The sequence below is a fragment of the Drosophila guanche genome, unplaced genomic scaffold (assembly GCF_900245975.1).
Source record: "Drosophila guanche unplaced genomic scaffold, DGUA_6, whole genome shotgun sequence".
NCBI lineage: Eukaryota > Metazoa > Arthropoda > Insecta > Diptera > Drosophilidae > Drosophila > Drosophila guanche.
This window is the reverse complement of record NW_022995743.1, coordinates 12,812,728-12,840,315: the sequence shown is the minus strand read 5'-3', so window position 1 is coordinate 12,840,315 and position 27,588 is coordinate 12,812,728. Positions and strand designations below refer to the sequence as shown.

At 42.8% G+C, this 27,588-nt stretch overlaps 2 protein-coding genes and 1 long non-coding RNA gene across 8 annotated transcripts in view; 2 read left to right on the top strand and 1 right to left on the bottom strand.

Annotated features, from left to right (window-relative positions):
- Positions 1–194: 194 nt before the first annotated feature.
- LOC117591827 lies at positions 195–27,198 on the bottom strand. Of its 6 annotated transcripts, none has more exons than XR_004574490.1 (5): positions 26,921–27,198; positions 25,834–25,921; positions 25,658–25,773; positions 3,864–4,193; positions 2,175–3,304 (listed from the first exon to the last, which is right to left on the bottom strand). It is a non-coding gene; the product is annotated as an uncharacterized LOC117591827 (long non-coding RNA). The 6 variants fall into 6 exon arrangements; XR_004574489.1 differs by having other exon boundaries at positions 2,176–3,304; positions 3,868–4,193; XR_004574491.1 differs by lacking the exons at positions 2,175–3,304; positions 3,864–4,193 and adding exons at positions 16,656–17,648; positions 17,749–17,905.
- On the top strand, positions 847–15,914 carry LOC117591826 (neuropeptide CCHamide-1 receptor). The gene is made up of 9 exons (XM_034285164.1): positions 847–922; positions 9,689–10,256; positions 12,518–12,744; positions 12,806–12,909; positions 12,975–13,187; positions 13,589–13,692; positions 13,998–14,135; positions 15,018–15,167; positions 15,240–15,914. Exons 2-9 carry the CDS (start codon positions 9,892–9,894, stop codon positions 15,406–15,408), a joined length of 1,470 nt encoding a protein of 489 aa, XP_034141055.1. The 5' UTR covers positions 847–922; positions 9,689–9,891; the 3' UTR covers positions 15,409–15,914.
- LOC117591819 (mucin-5AC) overlaps positions 23,229–27,588 on the top strand; it is a 32,521-nt gene continuing 28,161 nt past the window's right edge. Inside the window, exons 1-2 of the mRNA XM_034285156.1 lie at positions 23,229–23,345; positions 24,702–25,079. Of these exons, the coding sequence (XP_034141047.1) occupies positions 24,947–25,079 (133 nt within the window). The 5' untranslated portion in view covers positions 23,229–23,345; positions 24,702–24,946. The remainder of the gene's footprint in view (positions 23,346–24,701; positions 25,080–27,588) is intronic.

Below are 27,588 nucleotides of genomic sequence, written 5' to 3'. Positions count from 1 at the left end.
ATACTATATATACTATATGGTGAGTGGCTCATCTCTAAGGAAGCCGATATCGATAAGACAAAGTGAATCTGCGGGATGCTCTCACAAAAAAACGTATTTTTGGATGACTAAAGATATCTGTCCATAGCAGCAGTTGGCAACATGCTCTTTGCGCTAGCCGTTAAGTCCAATACATGCTGCTCATGTCATTCCAGGCTTTTCCGGGCAACTGACACGGTTTGGTGTAGCCCAAAGAACCCTTGCAATTTGGCTAATCGAAATCATCGAGAACAAAGCCATACAATTGGCTTACTATTAATTCGACAGCTCAACAATATTTAAATTAAAATTTCAAACTGGCCGGGAATGGAAATCAGTGGCAACATTACAGCCCGCAGCTTGTTGCGGCGCAGGCGTGCTCCGTACTACCGGCATTTCAGAAACAAACAAGTTCCAGTTCCCGAAAGTCCATTGCCAATTTGGCGCCCATTCAATCCTCGGATCATGTTGTATGCGCGTAAGTGTGTTGGCCCCAACAGCCAGCCAGCCAGCCAGCCAAACGCTTTCGCGCGCGCCAACAAGTCGCATGCGTTTCCTCTGCTCGGACAGTTTAAAACGAAGCCAATTTGTGCGGAAAATATACTTGATTGAAATTTGTGCCAAAGTTGCCATGAGCTCGGGCGTTGAGGCCAATATCCGGTTGATACGATTCAAGTGCTAAACTGAATTGAATCAATTTATTGAATTCTGACGCCGTGTAAACAAAATTTTGGCCAAAGTGCTGAGCGTGTTCGTGCTCGTGTTTCCCCACTTAACATTACGTTCTTCCGTATCCTGTCTGCGAGTGCCACCATGGGGGAGCTTCGCGCGCGTGTGTCTGCTTAAAACACGGAAAACACTTTTACGCCGATGTAAGCATAATTAATAAAGATGGCAAATTGAGGTAAGTGTAAGAGTGCATTATCCGCGGTGTCGGAAATGATTAAATTATAAATTGATCAGTTAATTCCGCTCGTGTAATCACTTGTGACGCCTCTGACAGCTGACATTTCAGTACCCATTATCCTGGAAATTGCTGAAACAGGAAGCTGAAAGAAGTCATAAAACAATCATGTTCTTGTCCGTTCTGGTGGCTCTGTTTCGCTTTCCGGTTCGCTTCGGCATGTGTTTATTCCGTTTCCGCCTTTCGTTGTTTTTGGAATCTGGCTCTATAAATCGCGTGGGCTGGCATATGAAAACTATCCTTAGAAATTTGCATCTTTGTGCAATTTTTCTTATTGATTGGATAGCTGAAGCGGTTCCTTATGGAGAAGTGCAGTCGGAGTCCTTGCAACTGCCATAAAAATTGCAGGGAAAACAAGTTTATATCTCACTCTAAGACCCCAAGGCCATTAATGTTTGAGTGAAGCCACAGTTTCGGAGGGAAGAATCTTGTGTTCGTGTTTTATTTTGGGTCTCGGTAACACCCTTTTCATGCTGCCAGCCAGACCACAAGCCAACACCCCAGAGAAGAACTCCCAAGCCCAAGTTAATGAAAAGAAAAGAGGGTAAACCGAAACAACACAAGCTCCGGCAACTTGAAAATGCACAGAAAAAAAGAGGAGAGAAATATGCATGGGGGCAGGAACGGGTTGCCAGGGGCATGGGGTATGGAAAATGGAAAATGGGACACGACACTAAAATGTGAGTGCAGGGAGGGCATGGCGCGTGCCATTTATTGGCCTTTGGCAGCACGGTCTCACGGTCTCACGGCCAGAGGCAATGACCATTAACCAGAGCTACAAGATCATGGTGGAATCTCAATGGTTTATGGCGCTTCTTTCAGCCCCCAACAGCACCCACCACACTAAGAATAATATTGGCTAATCACATGCTCTAGCGTAATATAAACGAGGGCGTGCTTCATGACACGATCCATCTACCAGTCTGTCGAATTCAAATCTGTTTACAATTAACGGACGCGACAGCAAAACAATATAAAAAGAAATATAAACAAAGAGCCTGCAAACCATGCAAATTGATCAAATCCCAACCATCCGCACATACACATTGCTATTGGGGCAGCCTATATTTAGCTCTGTGTTTCGTGGATTTTGTTATCTTTTGGACGCCTATAATAACTAACAAATTTACCTTGCCAACATTTTGCAGAAGCAAATGAGAAGCGTAAAATCACATCACCCCTACACACCCAGCCAGCCATCATCAGCAGCAAAAGTTCAATTAAAGACAAAGTTTTCATAGTATAATGTAATGGTAAACGCCGGCAAAACGGGCTTAAATTTATTGTTCGAGTGAACAAATCCTCGCAGAGATAAGGAGCACAAACCCTGGCTACCTTTGCAGCCTGGCCATAAAAAGTTCATCCCTGGAAACATGTTTATTACACGATATTTATGCCACTGATTTATGTTTGGCAAATGCCACCCCCTTCCGACACACAATGATGTGATATGCATCTTTGGGGCTCCTCCTTTGGCCTAGTTTATGCATAAAATGCTGCCTTTTTGTTTGGCTAATTTACAGTCAATAGGAATCCGATATGGAGCAATCCTTAGTCATGGCATATCGCCACACCCACAAAACAACACACACAGTCGCTCCCTCTCCCTCTCTCTTGCCTTCATCTCTCTGGGCCGCATTACAGCGGCTAAGACAAACTAATTTGGCCACGCTAATATGTACGAATGACAGTCGTTTAATTTCTATGAGTCATAAATTTTTATAATCCACATTCGTGGGGTCTCGCGCGTGTGCTGCCTGACTGCTGCTGCTGCACACACAATTGTGGGTCGGAGCTGAAAGTCTGGCAACAAACAAGTGCAGCTAATTAGCAGGAAAACAGTGAACAGTTTTCACATTTTAATCAAGGGAACTGGATCGAACTTTAACTAAAATGAAACTTTAATTGAAATGTAAGGGAGTGAACGCCAAGCGCCCCAAGACTCTTCAGTTTTCTAGTTGTAGCTACTTTTATTTCTCTCTTTTAGTTTGATAAAGTTTGTTCGTGTGTGAGCTTCGTTTAACCAAACAAAACACGTCGTCAAATAATTGTGTTTGCCTGACACTTCAAGTGTGGAATTCATTACTCGACGGACGGGCTTATCCCCCCCACTTGATGGCAAAAATCATCCAAAAACCAATCACCACAAAACACCCAAGTAATGATGCGAAACTTGTCAAGTGTTCTGCTCCTTTGTCTTTCCGCTTTTTCGACTTTGTTGGCAGGTCCTGTCCGTTGCAAGGGATGATGGGACACAATTGTGCTGGCCATTGTTGTCCAACTTTGATTTAAATCTCTTGCCCCAGCAATATTGCTTTGTTTCTGCAAATGGCAAATGAATTAATTGAGAAAGTTCAAAGAGAGAGGAACAAAGTAAGGTTCATTCATTCGTATATATTTATTACAGTTATTATTCCCATAGCACAAATGGGGAAAGCGCTTTCTCCAGCTGCAAATAAAAAAGCATCAGCAGGACTCCTTGAACTCTCCTTCAACTTCCGCTGTGCAAGCTTTCATTGTCTTCACAGAGATTGCTACCCAAAGCCTCAGTGTGAGAATGATTCGTTGTCGACAGAGTGGCACGTGCCAGTGGAGGGGATTGGGAAAAGTATTGTTTTGCCCTGCGGCAAATGACGTCTGCAGAAAACTCATCCCGATGATGCGGCAGATACATTTGACTGCTGCAGTTGGCCTTCCTCTGCAAAAGTATACTATTATTTACAGGGCAGGCCTGGATAGGCCAGGCCAGGCCGATATGCAATTAGCATTATGTATTAACTTTTGCGTAACACGAAACCGCTGGGTTGGCCTCGAGCAAAGCTTCAATATTGAATGGGAGAATATTTTTCTCCTGCTTTTGTCCTTGGCGGTTCTATTTTACTCACTTTGCTGTGGATTCCATCTCATTAATTAAATAACTCGTAAGTGAGTCAGACGTGGCGAATATTGCACTTTGGCCTTTGGCAAAACGCTTTTGATAAGCGTCCCGCCCTCGAAATTAATTGAAATGTCAGGCAAGCAACACTACTCGTGGTATGAGCTGTGCTGCAGAGGCTTCTGGCACTTGTCTTGGCTCTCAGCTCAAACTAATTTATCGCTTGGTGTTGCCACCAAATTTAGATGCACGCAAAAGTTTGATTGGCATCTCCCGCCGAGCATAATCCTCCAAAGCTCCTCCAGTAATCCTTCAACTTGGGTTGGCAAAAGCGAGCTGGAAAGTTCGCGAACGGAAACTCATTATTGAAACTGGAGCCATAACTAATTAGTGACTTAAATGATTGGGTTTTATTTCTTTAATTGCACAGACGGTAGTCTGAATCAGAGGAGGATGATTAAAATTCCATAGACTTCAAGGAATTCCAACGTCTAATTCATAAACTAAAGTCAAATCGCTCTTCCCACCCTCACTTTTCACACGTTTAATGAGCTCGCCGAGGGGCATCGGCTCCTCACCGTTAGCACCTCATGTCAGCTGTCATGTAATTCAATACAAGTCGACACCCCCAGAGCCCAGCAACGCCCCCAAGCCAGCACCAGCACCAGCAGCACCAGCAGGAGCAGCACCCAACCAATTAACTGGGGGCCATTGTGCACAAAATGGCTCGTGACGGGACCAAAGACAAAGCTGCTGGTGCGGGTGGTGCGGGTGGTGCGGGTGGTGCGGGTGGTGGTGGGGGGAGACAAATTACAAAATGAAAATGATATATGTGCTGATGTCCACAGGCCTCTGGAATGGGATGGCAGTGAGGCAGAAGTGCGGCCATCTAACAAATTTATGTGCCGAGGCGTCGGCGATGGCAGGGGCAGGGGTGCGCAAACTGTTGCCTGACTGATGAAGCCGAGCCAAGCCAAGCCGACTGATGATGCTGATCCGAGAAATGTGTCAACAAACTACGTCCAAAATACAGAGGATGAAAATGAAGAGCTTCGAGGCGAATGCTGCTGAATTATGCAAATTGCTGCCATTTAAGTTCTGTTCTGCTTCATCTTGGCAAACATAATGAAAGGAGGACTGAGAAAAAAGGCCAGAGCCTCAAAGCAGAAAAACACCAAAATTGCCAGCATGTGAAAAATGGAAAGAAAATCGCGTGAAAGCAATCCCTAACAGGTTTTCGGGTACTTGTGCTATTGCAAGCAAAATTCCATAATACCCAGCGAGTTATTCTATGACTGCAGATAGGGCATCAATCTGTGTTAATGGCCAAACCATTTAAAGTTCCAGTCTTGTCTCCTTACTCCCTTGTTGTGTTTTTGTGTGTTGTCTTTTAAATTGTCACCCGCAACAGCAATCGAATTACTTTTGTCCAGTCGAGAACCATTACTTGAGTACATAAATCAAGTGTCGGGGCACTTCATTTGTACGACCCAACGAGCGCCACAAAGAAAAGGAAAGAACAACCAAAGCGGGATAGTTCCTGGCAGTGGCAGGACCGGATTGCTACTAGAACTTACTACGGAGCGAAATGTACGAAAGCAAATAAACTGCAATGAAATAATGCAGTCTGACGTGATCATTCTGACGAATGATTTAATTAAATCATCAGACAAGAGAAACAAACACACAATAAATAATGTTGCTCTAAATATACGAGTATATTAAAAACGCCAAAATAAATGTATTTCATGCTCGTACACAAATTCGTAGAGAATTGTTTCTTCTTTTTGTTGTGAAAATCAAATTGCTGGCAACTGTTGCGTGATGGAAACTAATATGCCATGCCATGCTGAAGTTTTTATATTCACACTCCTAGAAGTTGGCAGACAATTTGCAATGGCTTTGTGGGAAAACTAACCATCTATTTCAACACACAACATGCACTTTAATTGAGCCCAAACGAGGGGCCAGAACGCCATCTAATTCCGATGCCAGTGCTCGTAGAATGTTCCTGCCTGGTTATTAAATTTGCCATGCGGCTACGGGCATGTACTATATATGCATGCAATTTAAAGTTTTTGCCGCATTGATTGAGCAGGGGGGGGGCCATTTTTCCCCTACGAGCTCTAATAATAGGTCCAAGGCAATTTGCGTTGACAATCGATTTTAGTTGTTGTTTCGTTCTGGGCCTACAGCCGAAAGAATTTCATAAAGAAATTGCCTTGGGCGATAATTTATCTGGATAATGACAATCAAAATTGTTCCGCCGATCCAAGCCATCGTTTAAATTCTTCCTCTAGGCCTGCCTGCCTGCCAGCGCGGGGGACACACAGAAAAAAAAAACACACAAAAATAAGCTGGAAAAAAAATGAAATGGAATGCGGAGGCGATGTTAAACGTATAATATTAAATATAACTATGACAATGTATTTTAATGGTTTGAGCGGAGCTTAAATTTGATTTTTTTATGGCTCGTTCCTTTCCTTAGTGGTTGGCCTACGCTCGAGCATCCCGGTACTTGGGGGCTACTACCATTCTACTACTTCTTAAACAGGGCACTGGATTCCATTTGAATTGCCTTTAAGCTCAGAGACAAGAAATGAACAGCGGAAAGAGTCATTTAAATTAAATGAAATTCATATTTATATTCATTGGATTTCTGAAATGACAAACGAATGGCAATTTTGTGAAAGCTTTTCACAGTTTTTCAATTTTGTTGTCGTGAAAAATGATAATCGTATTTGTATTGCTCTTTCATTATTTTTTAGTAAATAACGTAAGAGTGGGGCCCATTTTTTGTTTGTAGCATACAACCTGGCGCTTGCCGCGTATTCAATTACATGCGGCAAAACAAATGGCCCTCGCAAATCTTTTGCCAAAGCCTGTCGCCCCAGTCCCAGTCCCCCCAGTTTTTGGTATTGCTATTATGTTGTGTAGGTAACGCATATTTCATAAAACAAAATTCCCCTTCACTGCGCACAGTGGGAAGTGGTAAAGGGCAGCACCCAGGACCCTGCCCGCGTTATTTATTCCAAAAATGGGTGCCACACCCACGACAATTTCCCGAACATTTGCAGGCGACTTAACTGCATTTATTATGAGACGCACTAAGTCCCAAAACGACTGACAGATAAGATTTCGCTACTGTTCTGTTCTGTTCTGTGTGTGGCTACTGTTTGCCAAATTGTTAAGATAAAAGTACTGCCCCCGGGCAGCGGGGCAGCGGGCTTTAAGTGGCGTTGTGTCCCCAGCTGAACAACTGATAAATTGCATTGATTTATCAAATGTACTTCCCAGCTATACACTCGCAAACATCATCGCACGCAGAGAAGACCAAAAGGTATTCTAGAGTGCAAAATGTTTAAATCTTTTGGGTGCAAAATCGATTTATATAATTCTTAAGTCTGACTGATTTTAGGTGCAAGGTTCCAGCATCCCTCAACTGCATGCCATCCATTATGATCTGTAAAGGGTATCCAAAAGGGCGAGCACTCTCATTGCAAGTCCATGGATATTTGACATCCAGATGGTCACCAGATAAGCGGACCCTCTGCAGGCCATCTCCTCTGTCATAAATCACAACAGTTTTTCTCTTTGGCTGCTTCGTTTTTTGTTTTGGTTTATTTTGGTTGTAAGCCAGTTATTGATATGGGCTAACAGGTTTACTTGTCAACCTAATGGCAGGCCGACAAACCGAAAATAGCTCCATTTTCGTTGGAATTGGAATTATGAATGTATTTCCATTGTATTTACGCCACACACACACACACATCTCATATTCGATGGACTTTAAACGCAATAATTAATCACAAGGTCCCGACAATGTCAAAAATTCAATTAGCTAATTGTACTACAAGTGTAACTGCACTTTTGCACTCCTTCCCTGACATAATTCTGTTAACAAGTTAGTAACGGGCCAAGGGGCAAGCAGAAGAGTGCACAAACAGGGCGAAAGTTGTTGACATTTTAGACAGTTTCGGCTTTGGCATGTCGGGGCGCAACTTCTATCGGCACAGCACTTGGAATCACTTAATTAATTCGCCTTTGTTCTGGAACTTCATTTACATTTTGGCCATTTTAGTCGTTACAGCAGACGCTGTGTACATTCGCAGTTGGCAGCCAACACAACAAGGAACTTGATTTCATATTGCCACAATTTGTTGGCTTGACTCAAAGCCATACAAATAATTAATTTGAAAATTAAAGGCGTGGGTACAAAGGTCAACAGATGCTCCTCTCGATTATGGTTTCAACTGGATAGAACCGATCAAGTGAACGGTACACATTAATGGCTGCTAGATTTATTATTACTTTGTCATTAACAATGATATGATATGGTCCAATTAGTCACGAGCTAATTGTTGCCATCAATTCATTAAAAATCAATTTTATCATTAAATTGCCACATGAAGCAGCAGGCACAAATGGCACTCAAAACTGGAACTCATTGTAGTAGTTCAGAGAACTTCAACTACTTGCATAGTGGTACATGGGTGTACATTGTATTTTGTGGAAAACTGAAAACTTTGTCCTCGCTTGCTTACCTTAAAGATGGGGGAATGGAGGTATTCAAGGCAACGATAAAGTTGTGCCAAGTTGCGGAGCTCATCCTGCAAAAGTCTGCACACTGAGCTGTGCGAAAGGATCGTAATGGAATTTCTAGTTTCTCAGGTAATTCTAATTTTAATTTGAAGTCGTTTGCCGGGTGCAAAGGTTGCGTTTAATCGAAACTAAATGGAATAGTTCAACCATCATTGCTATCATCGAATATCTCTTGCAGTTGAATAAACCCATGAAATTGCCACAAAAGGAGACACTTTTCTCACGCACTTTCACCTCTCTGGGAATCCAGAATCCAAGTGCGAGTATTTTGCATATCTGAGAGGTCGACGCCACTTTGTGGCTGCTTCTGGTTTATGCAAAACAACAAAACGCATTCATACGGGTCTCTTTCTTTTTCCATAACACTTTCAATGGCAGGACGGCTCCATGCACTTTGACAATGGAAGTGCAAAACTCACCTGCTTGGGCAAAGGAAATGGCAGACCATTCATATTTTTAGTGCAAAAAAATGACAGGGCGGACAGTCGGCCAAAGGAAGCGCAGAGATTTCAATTACGCCGAGTTTCCTTACCCGCTTGATCATGTGGTCCAGGACCAGCTTCTGGTGGCAGCCATTGAAGTTTTCTGGGGCGTCAGTTACGTTTTATGAGTCACTGTCTGTGGGCGTCTGTGTGTGGTTAATGGCTGGAAATGTAATGACAGGATATGCATTCCTTGGAGTGGCAGACGAGCCGCGAGTCCCCCACGTCCCGTCCATAAATCTGTAACTTAAAGCTTTGCCAGTCATTTGGCAGCTCAGAGCATCTCCCAGATGCTTCTCCTCTTTGGCTCTTGGCTTTAATTGAAGATTTAAGCTTGCATGCGAATGAATTTTGTTCACAAAAAGAGAATGCCAAATTCGGAAGCCAAGGGAAAGGAAAACATGGCGAAGCTGAGCGCTTTACGGATGCCCAAGGAGATTAGCAAGAGTGTCCAATCTGACGGAAGAGTGGAAATGTGTCTGCAATGTGATTATCCTCGTTCCAGTTACCCAACATTGCATTTGTTTTTCTGTGTTCAGCGAAATGATTAGTTTCGGAATCAAATTTCCACGGCTTAGTAAATATTTAACTATTTTAAAACCTGCTAAAATTAAACCCACACTTTTAAACAATGACTCTGAAAACCATAAGAATCGAAAGCCGTTTAATTGAATTTTCAGGAATATCAACAGCAAAATCACATGAATGCTTTTTATGGTACAAATACATTTGTTGTTCTGTTTGCAGAAAGACTAGCATCGCATCGAATGCAGAGATCTGTGCAACATGCAACAACCAGCGAAGAGCAACGAGCCGTGCCATGAAATAAATTAATCTTTTATGCTTAAACAAATCCGCTTTTTCCTGTCGAGCAAGAGACAACATTGAACGGAGCACAATCGTACGGAGTCAGCAAAATAGCTAGCGGGAGGATATCCGGAGATTCCCCAATGATAGCCAACCTGGTCAACGTCATTAGCAGCATCGACATCGAGATGAACTCGGGCATAAACACGGACCAGCAGCATAGGACTCTTGACATTGACGGGGGGTCGACGTCGACTCCGCTGAACGTCACGCAAGCTCTCTGGGAGCTGGCCGTGGCAACGGCCACTGGGATGCCACTCGTCGAAGGCCTTGGCAATGGCAGCGGCGTGCCGGTGACCGAGACCCCCTATGTGCCGTACGGCAGGCGGCCGGAGACCTACATTGTGCCCATCCTCTTTGCCCTGATCTTTGTGGTTGGCGTCCTGGGCAATGGAACTCTGATTGTGGTCTTCCTGAGTGTGCGTCAGATGCGGAATGTTCCAAACACGTGAGTCCCGTAATAGTAAAACTTTGAATACCCTGCAAATGGAGAGTGGATGTCCTCCCCTGTGCACGGTATTTGCATGACCTAAACAGACATCTTTACATACAAAAGACAGTGAAAGCTCATAAAGTGAGCCAAAGAGCTGTTTGCATAAGTTGGAATTAGATCCTGAAGCGATTACAGGGCATCAACGTGTCCACGCTCTCGTCGCTAGGCTTGTTGGAAAATGAGTTTTTGATTTATGCGAAACTTAAATTGAATTTAATTATACGAGCATGCTGAGCAATGGACCAAAGTGTGCGCCAAATTATGCATGCAAAGGAGAGAGTGTCACGAGTTTCCGCAAAAGTTATCCGCCAGCCTCTGGGGCCACATACGCCAACCGCAACGTGGCTATCCATCAGTTAATTAAGTGGTGGGCTGTTGTAGGAGGACAGACGCAGGGATGATAATGAAAATGTTGTTACCGCCTCCTGCCAGAATTTACTTAAAGTTCCCCTACACAATCGGAATCGATTGGCAGCTGTTGAAACATTCGCACAGAGAAACAGAATGGGACACTCATATTTTTCCCCCTCCCCCCCCACTGGCAACTAATTAGTCATGTCTGTGATGTGTGGGTGTGTGTGGGTAGGGTGAATTTTAGTACTGCATAAATTGTGGGTCATAAATCAAGTTATTGTGCCCTTGTGCCTAGGAGACAAATATGATTTTCAGACGATGACCTTATGTTGCCTGGTTTTGGGGGAGACCAGTGTAAGTGGCAGCAGGAGACTATATGGGGGAAACTAGTGTAGGAAGTGAGAGTGCGAGAGGGATAAGAATTGAGTCTTAAAGAGCAAACGAAGATAAGTAACTGTTTAAGCACAGTCGTGTGGCTCAGACTGTTGGCATGTGTATGTAGTAGTAGGATACCAGCTGGATACTATGAGGATGCGGTGGAGTGTACGAGAGTGATGAAGAGTAAACGAAGTAACAGTGGTGTCCCTCAGCAAGAGTGTAGTGTATGTATAAACACATACATACATACATACGAGAATGTGAAGGCTGGAGACTGTACGAAAGAGCAAGAAATGGGATTATGGAAACATCAAAGTAACTGTTTAGGCAGATTTGCTGAAAAAAATACTTTAAATTCACTTAAAAAAGCTTAGGCCAGCTGTGGCGTGGCCAATTAAAATATTCCACCTTGTTGGTGGAGATACTCTTAAGAGCGCATGTACTCTACCTCTAAGAGAGCCGCCACTTGTAATGGAACAGTTACTGAAGCGCACACACGCCCGAGCACTCCACTCAAATTAAGTTGGCTAGGAATGGAAACTGACCTTATGAATTTACTACAAACTAATCAACGAAGGAGGAATGGAATGAAATGATGGAAAAACATATTTGAAATAAGCCAAAGCCATGCCACGTACACAGTCCTGGGCACGATAAACATGCTGCATGGCACTCTTCAGTTCAGCCAAAGTCTAAAGGAAATGTCAACTGATCAAATTACGCTGAAATTGCATTTCGTAGTCAGGCGGCAGACCCCTTTCGAACCAACACGGGGACTTTAAATGCCAGACCAGACCGAATCAGACCCTTATCGGCTTGGGCGCTCGCAGCCACAGAAAAAGTAATTTGGTGTTGCATTTCCGGCAGCGAACGTGGCAAACAAAGTGCCACATGCAGCTTATTTATGGTAACCGGAGTGGTTGGATAAAAGCGAAATTACGATATGAGATCACGGACCGAATTGCCACCATGCGCAATTTATTTGCTGTCACTGTGAGAGACGAGAGTTTAAGTGTGCCGTAGCCCTTTTGGGAATGCTAAAAGATAACTGTGCTTAACTCTCAAGTCTCTCTTACTCCTACTTTCCATCTCAGCTGCGAAAGAGCATGTAGGCACATGACACCCTTCTCTACTGCTTGCTTAAGCGTCCATTCGCATTTTAAGAGAGAGAGAGAGAGAGAAACTTATTTAGACTCTGTTCTTATATCGGCTTAATAAAGCTTTAAGTTTATAAATCATTTTAAAGGTCATTGCACTGGGCCCAAGTCAGCGACAACTGTCTCGCAAAAATTTGCCTAAAACTTCGGCAACATAAATCAACGATGCGCAGAATTTGTATCACACTGGAAGGAGCACGTGCTGGAAGACTTTTGTCTGCCACGCAAAAGTCAGCCTGCTTATCTCTCGCAGTAAAGCATAAATCTATTAGGGAGCCGCCTTGGCACGACATTACATTTTAAACGTACATAAATTGTCTCTTCCAGCTATATACTTTCGCTGGCCCTGGCGGATCTGTTGGTCATCATAACCACAGTGCCATTGGCCTCCACCGTCTACACCGTTGAGTACTGGCCCTATGGCAGCTTCTTGTGCAGTGTGTCAGAGTTCATGAAGGATGTATCGATTGGTGTGTCGGTATTCACACTGACAGCCCTCTCCGGTGATCGGTACTTTGCCATTGTCGATCCATTGCGAAAGTTTCACGCACATGGTAAGAAATCAATAAGAAAATGTCTGAGTGGAATACAACATCTCTTTGATTCTCCTTCCAGGAGGCGGAAGACGGGCCACGCGGATGACCTTGGCCATAGCTGTCTCCATTTGGCTCTTGGCCATTATATGCGGTCTGCCAGCCCTCATCGGAAGCTATCTCAAGGCACGTTTCGCACGTTTTATAATCCGCAACTCGTAAAATTAATTTCACTTTTGCGACTCTTGCAGCATGTTCAACTTACCAAGGAAAAGGCAATTGACATCTGTTATCCCTACCCGGATACTTGGGGCATAGACTATGCCAAGACAATGGTTCTGTTGCACTTCCTGGTCTACTATGCCATCCCGTTGGTGATTATAGCCGTATTCTATGTGCTGATTGCTCTGCACCTGATGTACACGGCGAGTGTTCCTGGCGAAATTCAGGGAGCTGTCCGACAGGTGAGTAGGCAAAACCTTTATAAATACTCTCGAATGGTGGGAAAACATTCCCGAGCCTTTTCCAACTTAAGTGGCATTAAATATTTATACCAAAATGGCCAAAGTAATGATTTTTTCTTTGCGTTAAACTCAGTTGATAAGGGAAATACCATGGAGGGTTGTTTGTTTTAATTTCCATTATTCCGAAGAGTATGCCCAGAAAGATCTCCTCTCGAAATAGTTTGGAAATCCCCATCCATATTATTAGTCCCTCAAGACTCCCACTCTCTCTCTGTCTCTCTTTGGCGATGAATTTACATATGACATACATGTTACGGAATTGTGGGTCACACGAATTAGATGGAACCTCGGCTGATGCTTTAACAGAATATAACAATGTTCGCCCATTCTTTTTGTTGCAGGTTCGAGCCCGTCGCAAAGTCGCCGTGACTGTGCTGGCATTTGTTGTCATCTTTGGCATTTGCTTTTTGCCCTACCACGTCTTCTTCCTTTGGTTCTACTACTGGTGAGTGCTTTTATGAACTGTGAAAGGGATTTGTGCGAAGCTGCTGGGGAGCTGCTCATGAATGCATGGATGGAAGAGTCAATTTGTCATGCGGATAAAAAGGAACCTGCTAGCAGCCCGTGCCTGGGACACAGGGATGTTGCTGACGATGGGACCTGCGGATGAGTAATGTTGTTGCCATTTGTTCGACACTTGTTCGCATCGACAGTGGCGGTGGGTGTGGGACAATCAATTTCAACGCTGATATCTCCATTACCAGTCGATGCTCTTGGTGCTCACGTGTGCGTGTCTATATTTACTTGCAGGCCCACTGCCCAGGATGATTACAATGCATACTGGCATGTCCTGCGCATCGCCGCCTACTGCATGTCCTTCGCCAACAGCTGTGCCAACCCGGTGGCCCTCTACTTTGTGAGCGGCGCCTTTCGCAAGCATTTCAATAGGTACTTGTTCATTCACATCACTCCACCACCACCACCACAACCAGCAGCATGACAGCATGCCCAAACGATTACCAATAACCCGGTAACGATTACGATAACAAACCAATAGATAACTGTAAACCAGTAAACCAGTAAACCAGTAACGTAACTGTAAGCGTAAGACAACTGCAATTTGTATCCCTTAAACCAAAAACAAAACTCAAACCCCAACGATACCAAAACCCAAACCCACAGAACCAAACGAAACTTGAAACGTCGCTCTTGCTTGCACACCACAACCACAAATGGGAATCACATACATATCATATCATATCATATCGTATTTTATCACATGTACACCCATAGCTGGGACGACACTTGACTTGAGTTTGAATCGGTTTTTTATTCGTTCGTTTTCAGTTGGCTTAACCATTGATTTGTTATTTGGTTTTGATTTTCAATTCAGCTACCATGGGAAATGTTTATTTTTGATATTTCTTTATTCTTTTATATCTTTATCCTTTGAAGAGCTCTTTAAGGTGAACATCCTTGACCCTTAGCCTTCGAAATTAGTTGTATCAATTGATAAAACTTCACACAGTTGGGTCAAGTACTTTCAATTACATTTTCATGTCCGCCAAAGTATTCCTTTTTATGTTATTCAACATTTATTGCCAATGTAATCAACATTACCAGTGACCATTCAACCACTGATGACCAAACCAGATTGCCGTCAGATTTCGTTACTTTTTTATGCATTTACTTCCACGGACACGCCCACTCATACTCACACACACACACACATGCATACATACACTGCCAGAGACACACTCTCCGAGAAAAGTACAATACCTTCCGTTTGGTGGCGACTCTATTGCATTCTCATTGGGACATCTCCTGCAGATATCTGTTTTGTCGCGGTGCGAACGGACACCGCAAGAAGCGGAACCAAGCCAACGACACATTCTGCATGCACCGGGACACCTCGTTGACCAGCACCGCTTCGAAGCGCTATCAGTCGCGGCATTCCTGCTATCAAAGCACCATCCGCAGGTGAGTGTCCATCCATGCCCTTTGGCCCACGCACGCCCCAAAAGTCAGTAATCTCACCCTCGTTTTTGACAGCTCCCGGCTGCAGGAGACAACGATAGCCACGCTGCCGAATGGCGCCCCAATTTCAGCCGTGGATCTGACCACTCACACTGAGGTGGCGCCGGGCTATGAATTTACGCCGCTGAACGAGTATGGACAGCGGACAAAGCCACCCAGGCAGCAGCAGTCGCTATTGAATTGAAGTACCAGCACAATGCAGCCAAAAAGTTAGTTTTTAAGGGAGTTTACAGGCAGGCAGTCAGGCAGGACCCGAATCACCTGATTGGCAAATTAACAAAATAAGCTAACAGCTAAATTAAAAAAAATATATATACTCTAGCTAAGATTTCGATTTAATTTAGCTTTACTTTTCAGTTATTCCTGAAGCTAACTAACGTCTTCTCGCAGTAGAATTTAGGCTCCTCATCAGTTTCAAAGTAAGCCACAGAAAAAGTTGCACTAAAACAAAGTTGGTGACCTCCTCGAATTGTATATACTTCCTACACAAACACCAGCGTAGTTATGTATTCGTTTTCTATGTGTCTAGTCATAGGGTTGAGCCCTAACGTAAACTGTGTCTGTTCCAAACTAAAGTATTACAGCCGTGTGCACGGCGTTAAGCGAAACAATTTAACAGAGACATATTTCAAAATGTGTGGTAATACGCCATGTTATATGTTACATTTAAATCGAATCACAGTGACTTTGTAAATATGTTTGTATGTGCCAGAAATCAGTTATAAAATAAATGTAAATTGTGCGTTGAGAAACAGTTCTTCCGTTTTATTTGCCACTGTCACTGGCAGCCCACTCTCTCGGCTGTCATTTGAAAGAAGATGCGTGGGTATAACTGGAACCACAACAAGGTTTTATGCCATGAAAAAGTCATGGAAATTTATGGGAAATTAAATTACTCAGACCATCCTGTGTAGCAGCTTGCAGACAACTTTAAGCACCGCACCCCCTGAGCAAAAACTTTTGGTCATACGAATAAACGCAAAGCAGCGCAGGCCGGTCGTGACCCAAAAAGAGAAAAGGGAAACAACTCCTTGTGGGATGTTTTTTTTTGTCGGTTCTGCATGGGACAGGCCCGCAGATTAATTGGTTTGGCCGCAAGCAGAAAAGGTGGAGTCGCCATAATCTAGTGTTCGCATCGCAACAGTCCCACCACAAATTGCAGGCCCTTCTGAAAGTTCGTTGCTCGGGTTTTTTATTCGTTTGACTTTCTGCCATTCTATTAAAAACCGATTGGATCTGGGATGGGAAAAAGTTCTGGAATATGTCAAAAAGTCAGCCGTTACTCGGGTTTCAGCCAAAAGAGATTGACGTCAAGAGTATAGATAGATGCATGACTTTTTGCTTACAAAAAATCTACTTCATTGTTCGTGCAAAAAATATTGTAAACCTAATGGATGTATTTATTAGGCTTCGCACTTTAAGCTCAGTAAAGTCAAACCGTGGACTCCTTCTATAAATAGCAGCAAATCCACCTCGGAAAATCACGCCCGTTTCCTGAATCAATTTCCTTTGGGCACGGCACTGTGGTGCCCGTAAGTCCCAATGAAATGTGCCATCAAATCAATAAGCTTAAATCGGACGCACATTAACGGCGATGGCATTTTTTGTTGCCTTGCGGGCTGGTGGTGTTTTCGAGCGAGACAGTTGCAGAAATTAAATTAACCCATGAACATGTCGAACGCGTCGGGAGTACGTTGATCTGTCAGCTACGTGATGAGGTTATGCCTGTGTCTGTCCTGCGATTGCGTTGGTTGCATGTCCCTGCCCATCATCCGAACATCGTGAGAGGTCCTGTCTTATCGCTGCCTTGGCAACCACCCACAGATTAAACACATATATAAATAAATGTCTTTTATTTGTTATTCCATTTTTCTCTTCCCTTTGGACGGCTCACTTTTAATAAACCATCATGGGTATGCTGCCACTCGGCGGAGCGGCATTTCAGCGACTGCGTCAAGTTGTCATCAAGCCAAGTCGAGGCGTGCTTATCCCGGCTTTATTAACTGTCCAAAGTGTTTGTCGTTCCTTGTGCGGTTCCCAGGACAGACCCTTCAGCTTTCATTTTGTGTCTTCTTGTGGCGCCCCGCGTTTTTGTGGTCTCAAATATCAAGTTTATTTTTGTTATTGTGATTATTTTGATATTTTTATATTTTGTCTGGCGGAAATTCTATTTGTGCCACTCTTGCAAAATAACCGTTGGTCTAATTAGCAATCGCCTGCTCGATAAAATGGCAACGGGTTTTCGTTGCTTTATTGGACATTTGGTTGGATGATTCAAGATGTTGTGGTTTGAAAGTTTGTACTTTGCACTTTTGGACCAATTAATATACAGAAATATTCGCAGTAATTTGAATTCCTTATTAGATCTAGATTAGATTTAGATAGAGCCTTGGACTTATTTGGCCTGATGGACTCGAAGACGGACTAAGAGAAAAAGAGGGGAGCAAAAGGAAACCGAAAACAAAAACCGGATTTAATTTGATTACTGCAAATTTAATGGTTCATCAGCTTCGATTATACTTACATTATTTATTTAGCCAATTAAGAGAGCCCTAAGAGAGTGAATTAAGTTAAGCGACTGTTAATATTCATTTAAGTAGCGGCCCACGCCCATGCGCCTCGCCGCCAAGTGACACTTGAAAACCACAAAAACAAATTCAAGCACGTACAAGGTGCTAAAGCTAAGGGAGAAAGTGAGAGTGGGAGAGTGAGAATAAGAATGAGAGAGGTGAGACAGGGGCCATAATGAGAAATGGAACAACACGGAACACACGCACACCAAGAAAAACAAAAGGCAAAGACAAACACAACATGAAAAGCAATAACAATAATAATGCTAGGCTAAAGCCATATAAAACATACATATATCTACTTGAGAGAGGGCAGAGTGAGCCTAGACAAGTAGGTGGAGCCAAGACATGTTAAATAGATGGTAAGGCAGTCTACTCAAGGCTGCAGGCATATTCGCGGAAGCTGTACAAAGTATCTGAATGACGCGGGAGAGCGAGCTAATGGCAAACATGACATGTGCCTCACCTTCCACTAAACATTTCTTGGGGGGGGGGGGGGGAGCGGTAGCGGAAAGGCAGCTAGCTGGAGCATGAGATTTAGGAGGAGGGGGTTAATGGAGAATTGTTGGCGTGGTAAATAAATAAAACGATTTGAGACGCACACAAAGACACAAATGTAAGCACGGTCCTCGAGGTGCAAAGCACAGCAGCAGCTTAACAACATTCCAATTTTGTTGTGCTTTGTGTGGGAAGGGGGAGGGCAGTGAGGAGGGCGGTCTGAGTCAATGATTCGTGGAGACGGCGTGACGAAGAGTCGTGGCCTAATCGTAAATTGCTCTGAGTAGGACTAATCTACACACATGCACACGCATTAGGCACATAAAAATTGGCACTCAATAGGCCGGAGGGCACTCTTGTGTCTCGAACACACACGTTTTTAATCTCTGTGTGTGAGTCAGACATATGCATGAGAGTATACCGTTACAAAGGGTATAATGATTTTTTCCATATATTTGCAATGCAGAGAAGGTCGTTACAGTCGTGTCCTTTTAAAGAGATTACCATTCAATGTATACTGCCATGGGAATGATGTTTCCACAAGGGTATCAAATGTCTCGGCGTACAATGATAGCCCTCGCTTGTTACTTTCTTATGTAGGCGTTTTGTCGCCCGACTTTGTGGGTGACGGCATCGTCTGGGACACGAGAGCCGGCTCCTGGTTTGATGCCCCTGACAGCTGGCTATGCATTTTAAATGCCTAAATTGGATCAGAGTAATGGAAAATATACTTATGGCAATATGCTAAACATTTACAATCCCTATTAGGGTCTACAAGATTTGGGAAACTATATTTCTCGACTTGTGTGTGAGATATTGTCATTACAAACTTAACACTTGAGCACAAATCTAATCAACTTTGACCTTAGAAATTATTCAACACTGAAAATTGTTCCCTCATCCTGCACATCCTGCTTAGATATTTCCTCAACGTATGCCACAACATTTTACGATTCTCATTTTATCACCCTGGAAGAGAAACAGAAGCCAAAACTCACCACCTGCTGATTTATATTTAGCTAAAATTATACAACCGTGCCAGGACCTCCTACACCCCTCCCTCCTAATCTCTGGCTAGAATATCGTCACTCGTATATTATCGGCCACTCGACCGGGTCGACTCATCTGACTTAACGTTCTCCGCCTGGCCAACGCTGGCATTTCGGCTCTGCCAAAATATTTTAGGCATTTACAACTTGATACCCAATGGTCTAGTGGCAGGCAGTGCAGTGGCCCTTTAAGCCCCTTTTGGGAGCAATCACAGCTGGCGGTTGGCAAACACCACAAGCCGCAAGAGCCAGGCCCCATCCATTGGCAGCGTGTAATCCTAGAGCTTGAAGATGGGAGGGTGCGGAGCAACGACTTTCTTGCCAACTAATTGCTGGAGAAGCAGGGAAAACCTCCGATATCTGACACCATATGAGCTGGCTCCATCATTAGCCGAGCGGGAATGGGTAGAGGGAGCCGCACCTGCCAGTTGAGTGACATCAAGCATGCAGCCTCGTCTGACATCTAATTAAGGCACCAAATAATTTCAGCAAGAGGCAGACCAGACAACGGATACTAAGCAATTAAATATTTAAAGTCTCCAGGTTCAATTGATGGAAACCACATCCACATGCCACATCCCACACAAGTCCCCACTTAAAGTGAAGGCGCTGATTCCGGCTTACGAGTAAATAAAGTTTAGAGAGCATAAAAAGAAGAGGAAATAAGTGGCACGTGTTAGTTTTGGTTTGAGTTTTGGACCCGCATCACCAACTGAGTGGCACTCATCCTGCTTACAGCACACATGAGGCATCGGCCTTCGGCCCTCCGGCACTTGAGCAAATAGTAAAAAAGGACATTCGCTCGAATTGTCACATTCGTGGTGCCTCGATTTATGCATTTGCCTACAGACAAAGGAATATCGATAAAGATGTCAAAACGTTCATTTTAAGATTTCTTTGTTAGCTTGCCAAAGGTCAAATGCCTTTAATATCCACATCATTACGATACGACACGATTATTTGTCTTTACAAAATGTTGAAGAGATTTCTGTGCTAACTTTAATTATACATTTGCACGTATTTGACGTGTACTTATCCGAGTGAATTCTAATTTTATGATCTGCAGACACTTATTTAATTAATATTCCCTTTCAATTTCAATTTTTTGTCAGACTCGGAACAACTTTTCTCGCTATCCCAACAGCAAAAGGCGTCCAAATGGTGAAACTTTTGAGACCCTGATAGAATAAATCTTTTTTCCGATTCGCTGATTTTATTTGTTGGCTGTTGTGTGGGATAAAGGGCCAGACGGGCTGGCAGAATGGGGCACAAACCCTTTTCAATCAAATTAGCTCCAGTCAGTGGAGCAATTCCATCACTGGAAGCTGATGAAAATTCTCGACTTTCAGGCCTCCAGAATTGAAAAAATAACTGCCAAAGTTGACTTAAAACAAAAGAAATCGATCAAGATTGTATATCTATTCAAAACTATACAAACTGGAGCTACCAATCGATGCCAATTGCGGATACTTTATTGCAGGAAATATCAAATAATATTATTATCCCAATGTCCCCTATTGAGTTATTGAGTTCAAACTTGACAGTTTCTGCCATGAGGAAGTTTGTCTTCTAGTTTAGAGTGGATAAACGGATAGGATGCATGTCTAGAGTATTCTCGATGAAAGTTGCAGGATGGTTTGACATTGTTGCCAAAATAGAACGACAGACGCGGAAGAGTTTGATGGGTCAGCATCCCCTGCCAAATCATTGGTCGTTCATTTATCAGCGGGGCACACAGGAAGCGGCAATGGGCTGGGTAAGGAATCCGCCCCGCAACAGCTGCAACGATGAAAAGTTCGAATTGCTTTGCTTCTCGACAAGATGCCCACAAAGTTGTAAGCCAACATCCAAGTTTTACTTGCAATTGAAAAGCTGGAGCTCAGAGTGCGGCCAAGTTTTCGTTTTGGTTTCCGTTTCCGGTCGGTTGCATGCAAAAATAATGACAAATCACTGTCTGAATTGTGTGCTAAGTACGTGTTTGTGCTCTCCTCTGGGTCCTCTCTATTCTTTCTGGTTCTCGAACCGTTTCTCAAGCACTTGAGTTATGAAATTTGAATGGTAAACACACACATGTGCGCTTTGAACGGCATCACGTTTTGAGGGCATGTTTGCTGGGTCCAGGGACACAAATTCACAAATGCATGGAACCCGGGAACAAAGTAAATCGGCTGACATAATGGTCTATGTATAAATATCAAATATTTATCTGTGGAACATTTATGTTCCCTGCCTATTTATAAACTCTGTTTTAAAAATGATGTCAATCATCTCTGGATGTACGTTGCACGCATCATAAACGTAATAGCCAATGTTCGGACAGCTAAAGAAGACTCAACTGCTTCGCTCGCCACAGGAAGAAATGTACCCAATGCGCTTTCCGCTTGAGTGCTTCAGCATGGCTTCTGTACGTCAGTGGGTAAAAGGACAGACTATACGACTCAAACCCAAAAGTAATAATATAAAAAAGAAAGTCGAAAATTCGGTGCCAAAAAATACTATTCTTGTGCGCAAATAATCCACTCACAAAATAGATTTCCTTGCATACCATGGCCGAGCAGCACTCGAATAAAGGAGTTTTCGTATATTTCTGGAGAGAATTCTGACAGGATTATGTCATAAGCAGGTTTCTTTTTTATTTCTGTCTCATTCCTATTGCTTTGGCAATTGTGAAATTGCGCGAAAAAGATGGCTTGTCAGTGGCAGCTGCCGCCAGCAGCGAGTAGATTAAAAAATAGCAAAACGCGAGAGTTCGAGATCTGTAGCGGGCAGAAATAACAGTCGAGAAACGATAGACGGCAGCGCTCTTTTCCCCGAGTAGCCATTGGACATTGACACAACGCCACTGCACTCCTTTGGGCTACAGGTGCACAATGCGGCTTTTCCGTATTCCAGCTCGAGGCGCTTACATGGTTGTGACATCGCATCATTTGCATATTTCCTGCTGAGAGTTGCGCTTATGTCATGCATACGCAGCTAGTGTCCCAGCAATCGCCCTGCAGCTATTCCCCCCACTCTTCTCCTGCTTCATCGGCTGCCGCATGACCAAGTCCCAAGTCCCTCCCCCCGCAGACCATCTATTGTCAATCAGGGCGCTGCTCTACGCGTGTTCTCATCTCTCGGCTCTTTGGCTATGTAATTTATCTGCTTTATCCGAGATGCGACCTAAAATGGGCAAACCACACAATTTGGGACAGGGACAAAGGATATGGGGAAATTAAGCTAATTTAACATGCCGCCCCCCTCCCAATATGCTCCACCAAATACAGTTGATGAACATGCGTTGGTGTTTTCAAACTTTGAAATTGTAGTCTGCAAAGCGTACAGTAAATTAAATTGTCAGGAAAATTGTTGAACATCCAAATCCGTTATTTTTCATTTAATTTTCAGTCCAACAAATAGATAAAAGAATTCGACATTTCTGCTGCATAGCAACTACAGCCTACATACATATTACATGCCATTTTACGAAGCTTGAAGCGAAGACATGAACCCTGCTGCATCACTCTTTACACAACAGAGGGCGCTAAAACGGGAACCAAGAGCCATTCCAGTTAATTTTTGAAAATTCGGCCTGCATTTTAAACAACTTTTTAACTTTTTCTTTAAAAGGGAACGGAGAACTGTTAAAATTTCAAACTAAATTTAAATGTATAACATCTGAAAATATCAAATAGCACAGTTTCTTCTGCACTACAAACGAACTGAAGCGGGAGCCTCTCGACAGCTGTAACTGCCACGCGCTCACGTTTACCCTCTCTGGTGGCTCTTGATGGTACTCGCTCACGCTCTCCGCACATTTCTTGGCTTAAACGTGTTTTAGCCACTCTGCTCTTGCTCTGTTGGCTCTGTCTCTGTCTTTGGCTGGCTTTCGGTGGGGCTTCCACCAAGTCATTCTTCAGTTTGATTCGAAACAGTTTGGTTGTTGCCGCCGGTTGCTCTTTGGTTTTGGCACAGTGAATGTCGTTCGATTGCCACCAAAAACGATATCGTCAAGTCGGTGATTTGTAAGTGCCTCTCCCTCCCTCCCTCTCTGAATCGGTATCCGTCTGTCTCTGTCTCTGTGCCGCTGATCGGAGCAAGTGCGTCGATCGGGTTCGTTGCGTCGATTACGTTGCGGGATTTTCGTTTGTCATTTACGTATGCAAAGCGCGTAATTTTACATTACCGTTGTTGATTCGGGCGTCATAAAAAGTGACCGCGTCTCCGTGTCCGCCTCCCTGCCAGCCCCTGGTGACCCCACTCCTTTTCTGGAGCTGAAAATTTCACTTTGCATGGACTATCGCTTGTGTGGTCCCACTGTGCCGGTGGTGCACGGTGCACTGCACTCGTTTCTCCAATCCACAGCCATTGAAATACCCATCCATCTACATACTCGTAGTTATAGCATTGAGATTCTTGTGTAAAATGTACAATATGTTGCCTGGCCTCAGCCATTAAGTAGAAACTTCCATAAAATGCATAGGAATTGTGCATGGGGCAAAGAAGCCCCTCAAGTTAATTAAAAGTTATTAATATTTGTATAATTAGCTAAGCCAAGGTCATTGGCGGATAAACGGCGATAGTTTCTAGAGGTAAAAGAGCAAACAGCAGAAGAGAAAAATACCAGTGACAGCCGCACAAGCAAACAAATCAAAGAAACGAAACGAAAAATCACATAAATAATTGCAAACTAACCAACAAACAAACAAAAACAAAACGAACCTCCAACCCCATATATTATATGCCCCGTGTTTATATGGCAAAGACAGATTCAAGGTGAATGCTGCCATTATTCTTTTGACAGAGTGCTCGAGAGCAACAAGTGAAAATTTATTGAGATTTTTTGCAAGTTCGCGTGCTGCTGAAAGAGTGAATCAAACAAAAAACGAAAGAAAGAAGAAAACGGTGCGAAAGCAACGCAAAATAAATTCCATTAAAAAGTACATCAATTTAAAATCAATTTTTGATGAAGAATAAATTAATGGCTAATTTGGATAAGTAGAAATTAATCAAAGAGGAATGCAGAGAGATTATATCTTTCGAATTTCAAAAAGTTGGCTTTGCTCTCAGTTGAATCTTCTCTCAATCAATGGCTTAAGAACCAAGGAGCGTTGATCTCTTTTCTTTACAATTCCATGCCATTTAAATATATACTTTTTGAACGAGTCCATTGACATTGGAGCATCATTAGGCCCCTCCATATACATATGTACAGAACTTAGCCTACTCACACAGAATTCTAGTTGTATACAGAGAGTAGAAGAAGCAAAACTGCCTTGAACCCTTTCATTTAGATCCACAAAATCATCACCTTCTTATTAATTATATGTATATGCATATATCTTAACGGTTTACGCCAAAACACAACGCTCGCAATCCAGAAAACCCGTCCGACAGCCTACCAAAAACAATTTCTCGCTCCCGACTAAATTCGCCTTTTGAGCCATCAATTAAAAAATTATACAATAACAAAATGCAAATACCGAACAACAGATAACTTAACGATAATTTACAAAAGCGCTTATAAAAAAGCTGAACAAAAAGTTACAACAACAACAAAAATATCGCAAATTACAAATAAAACACCAACATTTTGGATACATTTTTGAGTTGGACCCAAAAAACAATGTCTGGCAAAGTGAAGCGACCGGCGCTGTCAGCGTCGGCGCCCCTCTGCCATAGCTTCTTCGAATACATCCCCGGCGGCACCATCATCTGGCTATGCCTCTGTCTGGTCTTCTGCAGCGTCAGCGCACAAGGTGAGTGGGTTTTACATATGGTGTTTAATAAATAAATACCCTTGCTCAGGGTAACACGGCTATTCGTGTACGCCTGCACCCCAGGAATGCAAATAATTGTATAAATTATCCAAACAAAAAATATAAAACTGGCACGGCAAAATAGAAATGAACAAGCGTACGTACCTATTCGACCCTTGCTTTAAAGTATATTTTAGTCATATTCCCTGAACTCAGTTGTTATTGTTGCTGCTGCTTATGTCGTTGTCGTGTTATCTCTGCTCATATTTTGTGTGTATTTTCATTAAGAGCAGCAGAAAAAAACCGAAAAAGATACCCAAACTCCGGCTGATTCACCCCATGCTAATTTATCTCGATGGCGTCGACGGCATTTTCGAGCCGTGAGATTTCTTTCGTGGGGTCTCTTACAAGCCGGAACTACCCGAAGGTCTCTTCTGATCAAAAGAACAGTCACAATAAATGCGTGTTCAAAATTAAAAACTCGAAATTAAAATTAAACTGTTGTGAATTGTCACGAAAAAAAGAGTCGAAACGGATGCGCTTAGTAATAAAGCCCAAAGAAAAATAAAAACACGTACCAGACTTCCGTGCAGCTAACAAAAAAGTCGCTGAGATCTAAAGATTGTCAACATTATCTCTGCCATGGGGCTCCCGTTTTTAGTTGTTTTCGAATCTGTTGTTTTGTAGTAGAGATCTGCGAATTAAACAGAAAATGTCACCCCAGTTTTTTTTTATAGATAGACCACAAAATTACGATTCCAACGATGGCGGGTGCCTTCCTAATCTGCTCGAAGATATGCTCGTCCCAGATATTTTCGCTTATGTTGAGTTCTGGCAGAGATCTGCAAAAAGTAAGGAAAATGTGAATAAATTTGCAGTTTGACTAGAGTTAAAACAAATACGGGTATGGATTTAATCAACCGTCAAAAGCAAATTTGGTTGCACCTGCAGTTGATTTCGACTTCTTACCCTCAAGGGGGTATGCAATTTTTATGGCTTAGCCTTTTTTGGCAACCTTTTTGTGGCTCTTTGCAGTACACTACATCTGCTGCCTTGGGATGACTCTGTCGATTTTTAACACAAGCATTAAAATGTCAGTGAAATGTCAATAAACAATATGCCGGCCCGAAAGCAGGATAAATATTGGGTTAACTGTTTACCATTGAGAGGAAATCGTGTTCTTAAAAAGAGTTCTTAACCCAGATTTGCGGTTGTTTCGGCGAACGAAAGGACAGTAAACATTGGCTTTAACTGTTGTTCTGATGAAAGAACCACACACAGTTTGAGAGTAATTGGATAAAGTGGTTCACTCATCCACACATATGTACATATGTAATTGCTTTAGCATTTTGTATGTATGTATATAAAAAAAACACACCGCATGGCGGCTTTATTTTAATTAATCAGCAACAAAAAGCAAGCAAACACATTAAACTTTACATAAGACATTGGATATATGTACATATGTATGTATGCACAACCTTTCTGCTGCACAACGAATTCAAAGGCCGAGACCAAATTTTGTTTAGGTCTCAAAACAACAAAAGCAGCGTTAATAAAATTAACTTGCTAATGAAGCGATGATCACACCGCACACCTCGAACATACACACATCTATACATATGTATGTATGTACTTTCATATCTATAATATATTGGGCAGAAATCAAGAAATACAACTTATGGAAATCTACTATTCACATTTTTAAATGCAGAAACATTTTTGTCGCGCGTGTTAAAGCCAAAAAGCACTAAAAACAACAAAAGCAGAGAGGGGAAACAAGTTTTTTCCAGCGTTCCACTATGCAAATCAAACAGTAAATACTAAATACCAGCACTCACAAATAACACACACTCGCATATCTATGCACGGCGGCACATGTGAATTGGTATTGGTATTTTGTAATAGGTTGAGATGAAAACGAAAGTGAAGCCGCCACCTGACTTTGAATGATCTCGCGCCGAAAGCACACAGCCCTTTCCATGTTGCCCTTGTTATCGTCAATTTCACTTTTGTTTTCTGCCTCTGCATCTGCCCCTTATTTCCTCTTTCTTTTCAGTAATCGTGTTGTTAACTTTATCGAATTAAAATAAGTTTGTTTGGGGTGGTGGTAAAACAGTGATGTGACTATCGGTGCATTGGTGTTCTTTTCCATTTTTATATGTGACGTGCATATCGATATTTAGAGTTTTGCGAAAGAACGCGAAAAGAATGAAAGTGAATGTTGAAGAAGTTCTAACGTACTTTTTCTATTCAATTTCCTATTTTGTTTTAGTTTATATTATACATTTTTTGGGAATTGTCTTCATCGCTTTTTTCCCCACAAACTTCGAAGTCTTCCATCTCTATTTATCTGCCCCTTCAACAACACATGACTCGCGCGACTGTATATGCGTGTTTAGTGTGTGTGTGAAGAAAGTGAAATGAAAAAGAAATGTGTACATGTAAAGTTGTGGCACAAGTTTTGCGCTCGAATTCATAACTGTAGCTGTAACAGGTTGGCTGACTC

Bases quoted from the DNA above. Each gene is read 5' to 3' on its own strand.
- LOC117591826 (XM_034285164.1), top strand. From the start codon at position 9,892: ATGATAGCCAACCTGGTCAACGTCATTAGCAGCATCGACATCGAGATG. The intron at 10,257-12,517 runs GTGAGTCCCGTA...TGTCTCTTCCAG, and splicing joins ATGCGGAATGTTCCAAACAC to CTATATACTTTCGCTGGCCC. The intron at 15,168-15,239 runs GTGAGTGTCCAT...CGTTTTTGACAG, and splicing joins TATCAAAGCACCATCCGCAG to CTCCCGGCTGCAGGAGACAA.